Here is a 14,219-nt window from a genome sequence, read left to right on the forward strand (position 1 = left end):
GCAGGAGTAAATTTGAACCTGTCATGCTTTGAGTGTTTTTTAATATCGCTCAAATTAGAAACAGCTTATACTTTTTCACATATAAAGTGAGGTACTGAACAATTTCAGCCCTTTTAATCTGACATAAGCTCTTTTTGCTGCTGGCTCATTAGCGGTATAAAAATGACAAATCAATTTTCAGAATTATTCCAGCACTGCTAGTTCAGCTGTCTCCCTCATCTGACTCTGTCCAGTCTTTGCCTTGAATCACTGTGAAAATATACTGCATATCACTAAAGGTTAGTGGGTTTCTGACATTCTGACCAAGTGTGGGGTCAGTCAGTTGCCATTAATGGAGAGAGACAGAGCGCACTGGAAAGGACATTGTTGCACCATGTGCTGTTTGGATATCTGGCTCTCTGCTGCCCATCTTATATTAGTGTAATTGTATGGAGCCTCACACTCGAAGAGTGTGGCAGATGGCTCTGACTCACCGGGGATTCCCTTTTCCAGAAAAAATCTCAGTCAGCATGAAGGACAGTGCAAGTGATGGAACCTTCTCTTATAGTAAATTTGCACTTGGTAAGCATTAGTGGGTCCCTTGTGCACCATGTGCTCCAATGAGCTGTTAATCTGTACTTTTTTAATTGAGCCTTGTGATGTGGGTGTACTAGGCCCTTTGAGGCTCCCTACTGGATTTACCACACAACAGTTGCAAATAGTTTTATTATTTCTTAAATGACCTATTGATTAGTAGTTTTAATAGTTTTAGAATAGAATCAGATTACAGCCCACCCCCGTTTCCTCGTTCCAATGTTCAGGTACCGGACTATGCTCAGAATTCCGTGCTTCAGACTATGCATCTCCTGCCCGAATCCTTCTTGTTCAACGACGACCATCAGTGCTCTCTCTACTGCTTGGAGGAAGCTCACATTGCGGCTCAGTACAGTGTTTGCCATTCTTTCCCCAGTTGTACCCGAGAGAGTGGGCACTTGCCTCTGCAAGTATCTCCTGGAGATGGCCATGAGACCCCAATCAGACCCAGACCAGGGAACTCCTCCATATATCATCCTGAATCAGCAAGGGGTGTGCCTCCTGCTGCAAAGTCTGCCTCCGGGGCTTGAGAATGCACCCCACAGATGTGACGGGGCCTAGTTGGGAAGTTAGGAAGCACTGTCATAAGCATGAGACTAAATCTTTCTTTAAGTTCACTTCAGAAAAATCAGACATCCCATCCACCAGCTTTGCCTATGAGGACTCAGTAAATTTGAAGTCCCAGAAAATTTGGGCTCCACTGGCTCCAGGCCATATTCCATCGGTACCACCATCTCCAGCTCCTCACAAGACCTGGGACCCCCTGTCACTGGCGAAGACAAAGTTTCCTTACACCCACACCTCAAATTTATCCCTAAAGTAGTCACAGTTTCACTTTAATTAATCCATTCACTTAACTTGTATTATTTTTGAAACCGCACACTTCTGTAGAAGAACGTAGACTCCACTCCCTCAATGTGCAATGAGCTTTGGCCTTTTGTCTGAAGAGAACAAGACCTATCAGGATGTCCCTGATGCTGTTTATTGCCATAAAAGAGAGAGTTGGGGGCATGCCATCTCCACTCAGAGAATTTCTGAATTGGTATCCAGGTGCATTCTACTCTGCCAGCTGTTGAAACTTCCTCCCCCTACAGGGGTATGAGCTCAGTCCACAGAGCGCAACAACCACGGCATCTCTTCAGGATGTACCCTCCTAGACATCTGTAAAGTTGCTATGTGGAGTTCCATCCACACATTTTTAAAACATTACACCCTAGTGCAGGACTTGGCTGCTGATGTCTCCTTTGGAATGGCGGTCCTCTGCTCGACCCGCCTGTCCTGATCCTCATACCCTCCTCCTACTTAGGTATTGCTTGTCAGTCACTGACAGTGGAATGCAATAGGGACCATTACTCGAAGAAGAGGTCACTTACCTATAATTGGAGGTTTGTTGAAATGTGTGGTCCCTATCTGTGTTCCACTATCTGCCCTCCTTCCCTTCTGCTTTGGATCTTCCTGATTCATGGTGGAGCAGGAACTGAAGAGGTGATTGATCTGCCCTGCCCTTTATTGCCTTGATCAGAAGCATGAGGTGAGCCTGGGTGCATGCACAGACCAACAGATGCTGTTTTCAAAGTTCTCCGATTCTGGGCGCATGATGTGCATGTCTAACTGACAGTGGAATACAGGTAGGCGCCACACATCTCGAAGAACCTCCAATTACAGGTATAATCTCCTCTTTCAGGGTGCACAAAGGTTCAGACATGTATAAGGTTGCAGGATGCTGCATAAGTTCCACCTTGTCTCAACTGGAAATTTATCCTGCTTATAGCCATAATTGGCCTGCCATTAATTTAACTGCACTGGTATAACCCTTAAACTGGACAAGAAAAGCCATTATTTGCATCACTGGAGCTCATCCCATTTTTAATATGGGTAGGCTTGCCTGCCACAAATAGCAAGCTTTGAACATCTATACCAGATATTGCACTAAGTAGCTATACCGATGGCTATACAGTAACACCTCACTTAAAGTCATCCCGGTTAACGTTGTTTCATTGTTAGGTTGCTGATCGGTTAGAGAACATGCTTGTTTGAAGTTGTGTATAACGTTGTTTGGCAGCTGCCTGCTTTGTCTACTGCTTGTAGAAAGAGCAGCCCATTGGAGCTAGCTGGTGGGGGCTTGAAACCAGGGTTGACCAGAAGCCCCCCATCAGCTCCCCGCTCCCCTAAGTTCTGTGTGGCAGACGCCCAGCAGGCTATCAATTGCTGGCAGTTCAGCTGTCCCTCTCCCCATTGCTGCTCCTGCCCTCTGCCTTGGAGCTGCTCCAGGGAGCCTCCTGCTTGCTGTGCAAGTGGGTAGAGGGGGGCTAATGTCAGAGTGTCCTCCTCCCCCTTTCTCCTGCTTCCCCTACTCCCCCCCCCCCGCTTACCCAATCTCCATAGAGCGAGGGAGGACATGAGAGGGCTCAGGACAGAGGTAGTTTGCTCTCAGCAGCTGCTGTCTCAACTTGCTGATATACCTAAAAAGGCAATGTACTTAAAGTGGGGTTAGCATACTTAAAGGGGCAGTGAGCATCCATCTCTCTCTCTCTCTCTGCCATGCTGTCTCCCCTCCCTCCATTTGTGCTGCCTTGTAGAGTGAGGGGCTACATTAACAACAATGTGTTAACTGTTGAGGGCTTAGCTGAGTGCTAGTTCATCATTTAGCAGTAAGGCATTCCCTGGGAAATATCCCACCCCCTGACTTCACCGCCTCAACTAAGCTTCACAATCATCATTGCTGTATACAGTGTTAAATTGTTTGTTTAAAACTTGTGTGTGTGTTGTGTATATAGTCTTTTCTCTGGTGAAAAAAATGTCCTTGGAACCTAACCTCCCCTATTTACATTAATTCTTATGGGAAATTGGATTTGCTCAACATCATTTTGCTTAAAGTCACATTTTTCAGGAACATAACTACAATGTTAATCGAGGAGTTAGTGTAATCCAGGCAAATCTCCAGTCTAGACAAGTCCTTTATCTAATCTGCACCAGACCTAAATATGGGTATCTTGAACTCTTTGGCTGGAATGATAGTTTGCTTAATCTGAATTGTTGTCACATGCTGTGTTAATTAGTATTGCTAATTAGAAGTATTGCTGGTTCAGGAGGAGTGCTTTCATTTTAGCTGGAGTTTCATCATGTCCAGGTAACTCAACTCTTAAGGAACTATATTTTTATAATTAACAAGGTAGAGAGCTAAGATTCTGCCTAAGCTGCTGAAGTTTATTTCTGTTGTCTAGTAAGTGCGTGTCAATTGCAAAACAGGTTCCCAGAGATGGCTATCTGATACTAAGTTTAACAGTCACAAAGAGGATGTGGATCCTAAGTCTGACGTTTGTTTGTTCACATCCTTTGAATAATTGTGCTACCCAGATAAATTTTGTATCTTGTCCTTCCTCGGTGCATTTTCTTGGCCAGAAGGGGGTGACTGCCTGTACTTTGACAGTTTGTTCTTGTGAAAAAACGTTTTCTGCTGTGGTAGTCCACTTGAGAGAAAAGTCTTAATTCTCTGGCCTTTTTTGTCCATCTGTTTGGCAGAGAAAGATGTGGCATTACAATACTGCATTCAGATTGTATCTGCTTAGATAGAATTAGACGCTGGCATAGATCTAGCTCTGATCTTTATTTTGTTTGAATCCGCTGACAGAGATTGTGTTTCTTCCAGAGTACTGATAAGCAAAAATCGCTCAACTTTCAGTTAGAGAGCCATTTTTCTAACTGACAGCTGTGCAAACTCAACATCGTGTCTGAAAGTTCAGCTGTGTTCATTCTGGCTTGTGCATCATAACTAGTCAGAGAATCTTGGGCACATTGTCTGTAATTGGGCTATACAGGTTTAATTAAGGCCCAGTTTGTCCCTCCAGTTGATACTTAATTAACAGTTCTATTGGTGGTTCACAGGTAGACTAGAGTTTATCCTCCCAAAGCAGTACTGGTTCTTAAGTGCTAAAAAGAGTAAAAAGTAGTAACAATGTAAGTTTAAAAACAACAACAACAACAAAACCAGCAGAAAAACCTTTGAATGTATGCCAGGAGCAAGTTTGATAGGTAAGAAGTTGCTATTTTAAAATTTCTTTTGTAACTATAACTGCATGTTGAATATCTTGCATTGTCTCAGACATGGAGCATGATCTACTTGGGTAGTATCTCAGTTTTTCAAATGGAAATTTTCATTACAATTTCAATAATCTATTTACCTCTTTCTGGTTAATCTTGAAGGAAATTTGTAGAAAAATTCTGGGAAGCAATTTAGTGTTACTGCTAGATGTAGAAATGCCTAATAAACTTTTTAATAGCACTACTTGGAGAACTAGTAACAGTATACAAAGAAATTAATGGTGCTGCCTGGGAACTCTCTTTGAACAGTATTGCAGTGGTGTAGATTGGAAGTTAAGGGAGGTGACAATGGAAGTGTTCCATACATGCTGGAAATTATGCTGTGTTGATGCAATTCTGTGAGAGAAAAACAGGGTCCTATATCAGGGTAGTACCTATTATCTAGGACAGAACTTCCCAGACTTTTCTTGTTGCATGCCCCTTCCAAATCTACCAGCTGCCCACATACTTCTACCCTTCTCATCACTGATTCTTTGTGTCTTTTTCTTAACACTACTGGTCTTTAGCCATCTGTCCATAGTTCACTGTTACATACAGATATAGTTATGATGTGACATATACAACCAAAAAAACCTCCTGACTAAGTTCTGAGCTCAGTTACACTGGACAGTTGCTGGGCAACTACACCTGTGCTGTACGGTGATTGGAGGTGAGGGCTCTGTACATCAGAGTCTCTGCGTATCTGTGTTCTTATTGGTACGTCTTGAAGTAAATTAACTACCATATTTTATATAACAAATTCCCACAGAGTTTTAAAGCTTTGTCTCAGTAACCTATTATGAAAATGCAGTAAGTAAAATACAGTCCACCATTACACAATTTCTCCTATGTACCCCACAGAGATGTCTCACGTGCCACAGTTTGGGAACCTCTGATCTAGGATCTTGTATGACATCCATTGTCATAGATCAGTGGTTCTCAGACTGTGGGTTGAGACCCCAAAGTGGATCGTGACCATGTTTTAATGGGATTGCCAGGGCTGGCATTAGACTTGGTGGGGCCTGCAGCTGAAGCCGACTCGTGAGGGCTTCAGCCCTGAGCAGCAGGGCTCAAGTTACACGCCTCCCTCCGAGGGCTGAAGCCGTGGGGCTTTGGTCCCCCTACCGCCCTAAGCGGTGGGGCTCAGACTTTGGCCCCCACGACCCTCCTGGGTTTGTGTAGTAATTTTTGTTGTCAGAAGGGGGTTGCGGTGCAATGAAGTTTTGAGATTATTTGCATGCCTCACAAACACTGATGAATTTATCCTCAGAACACTCTTGTGAAGTAGGAAGGTCCATTATCCTCAATTTATATATAGGGAACTGAGATACAAAGAATAAGTGATTTATCCAAGGTCACGAAGGAAGTCTGTGCCAGAATTGGGAATTCAACCTAGATCTTCTGACACAAAGTACAGTACCTTTGTATATTGGATTCTTAAAAACAAGTAACAAAAGAGCCCACAAAATTCAGCAACCACACTTTAAAAAAAAAAAAAATTTAAAGGGCCTTGAGCAGAGCTATTCACTGTGTTACGTCTCCTGCTGCAGGTTCCTTCCATGTTCGCTGAGAGATTATTTCTGGAATTCTGCCATGCCATGGCTTTATTTTTTGCAGCTGTGATGATTTTATTAAAAAATTTAAGTGGAGGATGTCTTTACATTTTCAATGAGCAATCAGAAAAATTGTGGCACTAAATAAAAGAATGTGCTTTCTTGACCTATTTTTCAAAAGGTGTTATATTCTCTTCAAAGAGTTTGTAGTTATGCTAGATATGTTAATGAGAAACTGTAGCACTGTACTCCTTTAAATAACATCTGGTTTGTTTTCACACTAAATGTAATCTTTTAACAGAATAAATTTAAACTTTTAATGTTGCATACAAGAGTTTTTGAAATGGTGTCATAATAAAGAGTCTATTATGGTAGACAATTTGTCATATGAAAGGTACAGTAGGAACCTGTAGATATATGCATAAGATGAGCGGTGCTTCCCTTTGTGGTGTTGAGACCTTACTGTATTGCAACAGATTTTGAAAAATAATGTAGAAGTTTATATCTTGATTAGAAATACAACACTAACATTAGTTTCTGTAGTGAGAATGTTAATTTATTATCAAACTGTGATGCAGTGCTGATGTAATCATGCTATGCTTTGTTAGTGATAATGTGGTATATAAAAATAAATGTTTGATATTTTTTATTTTCTCAATACATGAGATACTTTTCCTTTATTTTTCCAGTGTATATTTATCTCTTGTTTTGTGTGCCAGACAAGGATGCAGAAAACATAGTAGAATTTAGAAATAATCATTTTTCTAGGTCACGAATACTAGTATTAAAACCTGGGATTTTGGAATGGCAGAATTTTAATAGAAATGCCTTGCAAATATAGGTTCTGATCTGCATGGGTGGAGTTCAGTTAACTTTGTTTGGATTCCACCATGCGGATCAGATTGCAGATTTGGTGCGACTATGTAAAGACACCTTAGAAAATGCTGTATTTCTTGTATTTATTTGATAGAAAATATTCAGTAAAATTATATATGACTGTTCCTGAAAACTACACCTGTATTTCAGTGTCCTTTTACATGTGAATGACATGAGTTTACTAGATTCTGTTCACATTTAAGGTGTGTAGATTTTGATTGGAGTTCAAAATGGTTATGTGCAATTCATGGTTAATCTTAAACTGAGTGAGTTCTGTGGATTTTGAGTGCTTCTGATAGTGTATGAATACCTTGGTCTTTCCCACCATTATAAATTTCAATTTCAAATTCATCCTTGTAACTGTAGTTCGTATTTTCTATTCTCTGCAGATAGAGAATTCCTTAAAACTCTTTTTATAGTTTGTGGCTGTAAATTTGAGTGGTGGAGGGGGTAAGATTTAGGGGGAAAATGAAATTTTAAAAAATACAAGTACATTAATTATACATAGGAGAAATGTAAAGATTATTAAAAACTGAAAATCTCAGCACCATCAAGTTTGCTATAGAGAGGGAAGGACATTACATATTTAAGAGAGACATAGTACAAATTGGTGGGTTTTCCAATTTTTTTCTTTGAAAAAATTCTATGTGCTATGTTCTGCAAGTAAATATAAAATATTTATATAGACCTGTATTTCTATCTTAACCCATGATTTTGGAAAGAGAGAGTAATTCTTTTAGAAGCAGACTATCACAAATGAATGTTTTATAAAAGGAAATATAAAGGCCAAAATTAAAAACTATCAAGCCAAGATAGAAACAAGTGGTAAATCACAAAATATACAGGTAAACCAGGACCTGAACAACATAAAGCAAGGGCACGCAAACTTTTTGGCCTGAGGGCCGCATTGGGTTTCAGAAATTGTATTGAGGGCCAGTTAGGGGAGGCTCTGCCTCTCAAAACAGCCAGGCATGGCCTGGCCCCCACCTCCAAACCGACCCCCCCTGCTTCTTGTCCCCCGACAGGCTTCCCTGGACTCCTGCCCCATCCAACCCTCCCTGACCGCCCTTGGAACGTCCATCCCTGACTGCCCGCCGCCGCCCCATTCAACCCCTCCTCTCATTTCTGACTGCCCCCCAGGACCCCTGCCCCATCCAACCACCCCTTCTCCCTGTCCCGACTGCCCCCCGCCACTCGATCCAATCCCCCCTCTTCTCCCTAACTGCCCCCTGGGGACTCCTGCTCCCATTCAACATCCCCTGTCCCCTGCCTTTGAACCGCCCTGCCCACTATCCACACCCCTGCCCCTGACTGCCCCCTCTCGAACTCCCCTGCCCTCTATCCAAATGTCTCCGCCACCCGCTCACTGCCCTTTGCTACAGCCACACTGCCCGGAGCACCGGAACAGGCAGCTGCTCTGCAGCTGTGCTATCCCAGGAGCTCGCAGCCCCACCGCCCAGAGCATTGCACTGGCAGCGCAGAGAGCTGAGGCTGCAGGGGAGGGGCTGGGGGCTAGCCTCCCTGGCAGGAGCTCAGGGGCCAGCCAGGAGGGTCCTGCGGGCTGAATGTGACCCGCAGGTCGTAGTTTGCCCACCTCTGACATAAAATATAGGGGTCTTGGCAACATGTAAGCTTTGTGTTTTTCTTCATAGTTTTGGAATCTGACACTGGGGGACTTATACACATTTTTTTCTTTGTAAGTTTTGCTGAAGTTTGTAAGTGAAGACAGCTTTATTATTTGGGGAGTGTTCACTCGATATTCCCCAGCTTCATAGCTCTTGAATTTGTTGTAATTCATATGGTTTCACTAGAAGAAGAAATGTGCTGATTGGTTTCTGGAAAACATTGTGTGGTGATTTGAACTGATATGCCCGACTTTTGCATATGCATTGTGCATTATCATATGAATACTGTATTTACTAAAAGTGAAAATTACCTCCAGAATAATTTTAGACGTCTTATTAGAGTGCTAATACTGTTTGCAGTTTAAGGTTAAACTAAACAAAAGGAATGAAAAAGATTAAACGAAAATGGGAAATATTTTTTCTACAAATTATTGGAGTTTTGATTTTTTTCAAAATGAAATTTAAATTCATACAGAGGTTTATAGATGAGAAAGCTGATAGTTATTCTGCAATTGTAAAAGTAACTTTTTGGGAGATTTAAAATGATTGTGTAGACATATTTAATAGTTGTAAAGACTGTACAGTTTTAAAATTATACTTATTTACATTGGCTACTTAAGATGCTATATTAAAATGCTAATAATCGAATAACAAATTTGATAATAAAATCACTTAACTCCTTTCCAGCAAGACTGAAAGCAGAAAAGGATGGATGAGAGGAGAAGATTACTTTTTAATGTCATCAATACTTGGTTAAATCTTGTTAATTTATCACTTAACATTTACTTGGTTTGTTCACAGAATGTTCATTAAATGTTTAGACTGAACATAACTTAAGATAACAGTGTATCACTCAGCAAGCATCATGTAGATAAACATTTGTAAGCATTGTGTTCCTGTAGAAAGATAGATACATTTTGAAAATAGCTTTGACAAACTTTTATTCTTATATCAAAACGGTGCAGTATATAGAAGTCAGTAGTGCCGAGCTGTTGGCTCGGACTTGGGCCCCTTTCAGCTGAGCAGTGTACAAATATAGTAAAAAAGCAGACTTTGACTGTAAGACCTTATTATCTAATTTCAAACTACAGTAGAACCTCAGTTACAAACATCAGAGTTATGAACTGATCAATTAACCACGCACCTCATTTGAAATGGAAGCATTCAATCAGGTATCAGCAGAGATGGGGAAAAAAAGAAATACAGTATGGTGTTAAACATAAGCTACTAAAAAATATAAAGGGAACATTTAAAAAAGAGATTTGACATGATAAGAAAACTGTTTATGTGCTTGTTTCATTTAAATTAAGATAGCTAAAATATGCATTTTTTTTCCTTCTGCATAGTCAAGTTTCAAAGCTGTGTTAAGTCAAGGTTCATTTGTGAACTGTTGAAAGAACAATCGTAACATTTTGTTCAGAGTAACGAATAACCTCCATGCCCAAGGTGTTCTTAACTCTGAGGTTCTACTGTAAACACAACAAACAGGTGTAATAAACCTTCTGAAGGGAGAGTACAAGAGTGAGTACTCGTATTGTCATCTTTTTCCTTCAGTTAAAATCTGAAATTATCCATGCTGAACTGAGACCATGTTTTAAGAATGAGATTTTTTATTTACTGCATGGAACAATAATATAAATAATTAGAGCTGCTGCTGGGTCAGATTCTTTTGCATTTAAAGACATTAATTTGCTTTTTGTAGACTCCAGAGAAGAAACAATCAGAACCTTCCAGGGGAAGAAAGAGGAAAGCAGAGAACCAGAGTGAAAGTAGCCAAGGTACACCAAACTTATTTTGAATTATAGTATATCAGTTAAGTATTACATGCTCTTAGTCAAATTATATTTGCTTGAACACTTGAAATTTAGTGATTGTCTGCACAGCCCTGCAGTGCAAACTATGAGGTTATGAACTGCAGTGCACAGTGAAGTTTTGCACTGTAACTATCCTGTGTAGACCCTGCTCGTGCAAACTAGAAAGTACCTAGTTTGTTTTTCAAACTGGACTACATTAACACAAACTAGGTATCTTTTAGTTCATACTAGCAGGGTATACACAGGACAGTTACAGTACAACACTTTAGTGCTCACTACAGTTTACACCCAGTAGTCTGCATTCTGGGGCTGTGTAGACAAGCCCTTAAACAGTCTTACAGAGTTCTACACTCATTGCCTGAGACAAGTGATTTTTTTAACTGGTTAATAAAATATCTCTTTCCTCATTATTAATCTTGGGTAGGGACAGGCAGGTAGATTCTGTATCTGAGCTGTTAAATGTGTAAAAGAATTTTGCATGGCTGCAATTAGCTCTTGCCATTGTGACATTCTACGTATTTATTCAGAACCACAACAATTCTTTGCACTAGTGTGCCTCCGCAGTTACTTTTCTTATTCCAGCTGATGAACAGGAATTCATGGTTTTAAAGTTTTCAGTTGCTTTATCTTCAGATGAATTCCATTATTGTCCTGAGTGACCTTTTTTCATCCAACAAATGTTCATAGGGGAGGATTAGAATAATTGGGGGGGATCAATAGAGTGAAGTAGATTACTTCCATCTGCTGTGGCTTGGCTTTGACTTGAATCCAGCCATAATTGTTACTATCCAGTGACTGTTGAGCCTTTGTGAAATGTGTGGTGCTCTCAATCCATTTCCTAGGGGACTAGTATGTGCTTGTTTTTCAAAACACCATCATGATACTTACTAATTGGTACTCTTTCAGACATGTACGGGGTTCATTGATATAGCCTGTCTCATTTTAAGGTGATCTTTTTAGGGCAAGAATGGTAGAGACTCAAGTCTCTGGGTGGTAACTTATCTAGCATATAAAGAAAAAGTAGTTGTGAGAACAGGGCCTATTTTATTATTTTGGTGTTCCATTTGGACTAATAAATATCCCTTTAAATGCAAATATATAAGCCAGGAGCATTGTTCATTTGCCTCTTGGTCATTTACTGTGGTATTTTGTTTTGCCTTTGTGGGTGGTTCTTGTTCTTCCTCTGAGTTGATACTTGAATACTTTACCTGTTCTAATCACGGGTAGGCCTGTTGAACTGGCAGTTCAAACTATGTAGATTAATTCTAATTATCAAGGTTGCTATTTTAAAATATTGTGGCTTAACTGCCACTAGCACCTGATTTTCCAACCAAGGGTGTATTTACCAGTCTGAGCTGGATGATGTAGATTTTAGGCTCCTTGGTAACGTAAACATGGGCAATCAGCAAACTTGGACTCTGACAACTGAAGGAACAGAATGTCAGATGATTAAAAAGAAATTAGAGCCAACTCTGAGGTCTTATGGGGTTTATTTGTAAAGACAACGTAGTGGGATGTTCCCCTTCCCTTTACCAGAGTGACTGATGAGGCATGACCTGCCCAAATTACTTGGGAAGAAGGGGGAGTTTAGGGCCTGTAAATACAGAGCCTTCTTGGGAGCAAAGATAGAGAACTCCTTCAAATGGATGTTTAGTATTTTGGATTGGAGAAATTTGTTAATTTGTGATTGCATAGTTTAATGTTAACTTGGTTTTATGTCACTTGATAAATCACAGTCACTTGTTTGAGTATGAAAACGTATGTCTCTGGAACTGATTTCTGTTAAATATCTCTGGTCTGCTAAAGTGGCAATATTTCACACATACAGATAAATAAGTTGGGAATTTTTCTTGTAATGTCTTGCCAAGACCTGAATTCAGGGTTTTATATGTTCCCTGCAATAGCTGATGACATCACCGACATATAAAACAATGGAGGCAGCTGCATTCCTTATAATGCTTTAGATGTTAATGTTGTTAACTGTTACAGAAGAGACTCTGAAAACTAGAATAAATAAATAACTGGCTTGCATTATAAAACAATCTTTTTGTCATTTATTTTAATATTGAAGTTATTCTAGGACACTTTTAGTATGTGTCCTCTAGATGAATTTCTCCTCTAGCTACTTATGCATGATGTAAAGAATAATGCAGACAGTCTAACTTTGCCTTGCAATACATTTTTTTTTAACCTTTTTCAGGGAAGTGTAGGTTATCCCTTCCGATGTTAAGCCAAAAAAGCAAAGTGGAAGATATGTTGCCTTAAAATACTTCTGTTTAGGTGATCATTTTGATTTGAGTGTTTACTGCTATTTAAATGTATCATATATTTTGTCTGAAACTTTTTTTTTTAATTAGAACAATCTAACAGTCTCTCCTCTCACTTACTGGACTCTTGGTTTCTTAACTGTTGTGGTACAGTCGCCTCACAGAGGCTTTGCCTATTCTAAACTTTTTTGGGAAATTTCCCACAGCTGCTCTTCTAGTGCTCCCATCATTGCTGCCCTGATGAAGTGGAAGAAGTGGTAGTAAAAGCAGGAAATTTTAAGCAATTCTTAGAGCAGACAACCTGGTAATAAAAACTGTTATGCCCTGTTTACAATGTTGTTACTGCCAATAGAACATTATAACTACAAAGTATCCTAATGTAGACAAGGCCAGTAGTGTCCTCCATGCTAGATTGGACATGAATTTCAAATGTGAAAAACAAGCAGAAAAAATCTGTTTGTAGCATAGGATGAACTTTTTGGCCTTTCTTATAAAGAAGTAAAGGCACAAAGCCCAGTTTTTTCCCTTACAGATCACTTTTAATGTTTCTCAGCTGACGAACTCCTTTCTTGCCTATTATCTAAAAGCTGACCCGGAGGGGTAAGACTGGTGTGGAGATGGAGGAAGTGGTAAAATGGTGCATTTGTTTAAAAACCTTAATAAACCATCTCTTTCTTTACTGAAATCATGAAGAGTAGGGGGTAGGTAAGTGTAGGGAAATGGCTTTTATGAAAGAGACACTTGCAGTATGTGGTGGAATGCACTAAACCATGTGATTAAATGCCATCCTGCTTAAGTAGGGTGATTCTATGGGAACAGGTTTGTTTAATGTATTTGAAAAACTGTAAGAATTGGTTAATGGCAGAATAAGTCAATATAAGTTGCATTGTACACTGTAATAACTTAATGTGTTGTAGAGTTAGTTATCACTGAGTTGTCCCTCAGCATGATAATTACAGTACATTTGGGACCATGCTGTTGTGTTCTGTACAGGTGTGTACACATTTGTTAGCATAAATTTCCCTCTGGTTCTTTCCTTTGTTCACATCTTTCTGTTTTCCTGATCTCTTATAGCTTCTCAATAAACCATCTTGCCCCTAATATGTCTAAATGTATAATGATTTGTATGCTTTGTAAAGGCAATTAATGGAAGTAAAGGATATCTCCTAGCGTAATGTATTTCTGGGTATGTCTGATAATCGGTTTGAGTGCTTAATTTGAAAAAGTTATATATTTACCATGATGTGACAATTAATGGGGTCTACAGTAAGTGTAAGAGACAGCTGTACCTTCATGGTAGTGCTTACCTTAAACCAATGAAAAAAAATCTCTAGAAGCTTAATGGTTGAAATATCAAATGCACTTCTTGGAAAACAAATCCATATGTATTTCTTTTTTAAAATAAATTTTCTGTGGCTTGATTCCACAGTG

At 39.8% G+C, this 14,219-nt stretch overlaps 1 protein-coding gene across 5 annotated transcripts in view; it reads left to right on the plus strand.

Annotated features, from left to right (window-relative positions):
• The window catches only part of TLK1 (tousled like kinase 1), a 148,022-nt gene that overhangs the window by 70,412 nt on the left and 63,391 nt on the right, over positions 1 to 14,219 (plus strand). For all 5 annotated transcript variants that reach the window (XM_030580053.1, XM_030580054.1, XM_030580050.1 and 2 more), the window contains one exon: positions 10,410 to 10,485. In XM_030580053.1, the coding sequence (XP_030435913.1) occupies positions 10,410 to 10,485 (76 nt within the window). The remainder of the gene's footprint in view (positions 1 to 10,409; positions 10,486 to 14,219) is intronic.

This window comes from Gopherus evgoodei, chromosome 11 (assembly GCF_007399415.2).
Source record: "Gopherus evgoodei ecotype Sinaloan lineage chromosome 11, rGopEvg1_v1.p, whole genome shotgun sequence".
In the NCBI taxonomy this organism is placed as follows: Eukaryota; Metazoa; Chordata; order Testudines; family Testudinidae; genus Gopherus; species Gopherus evgoodei.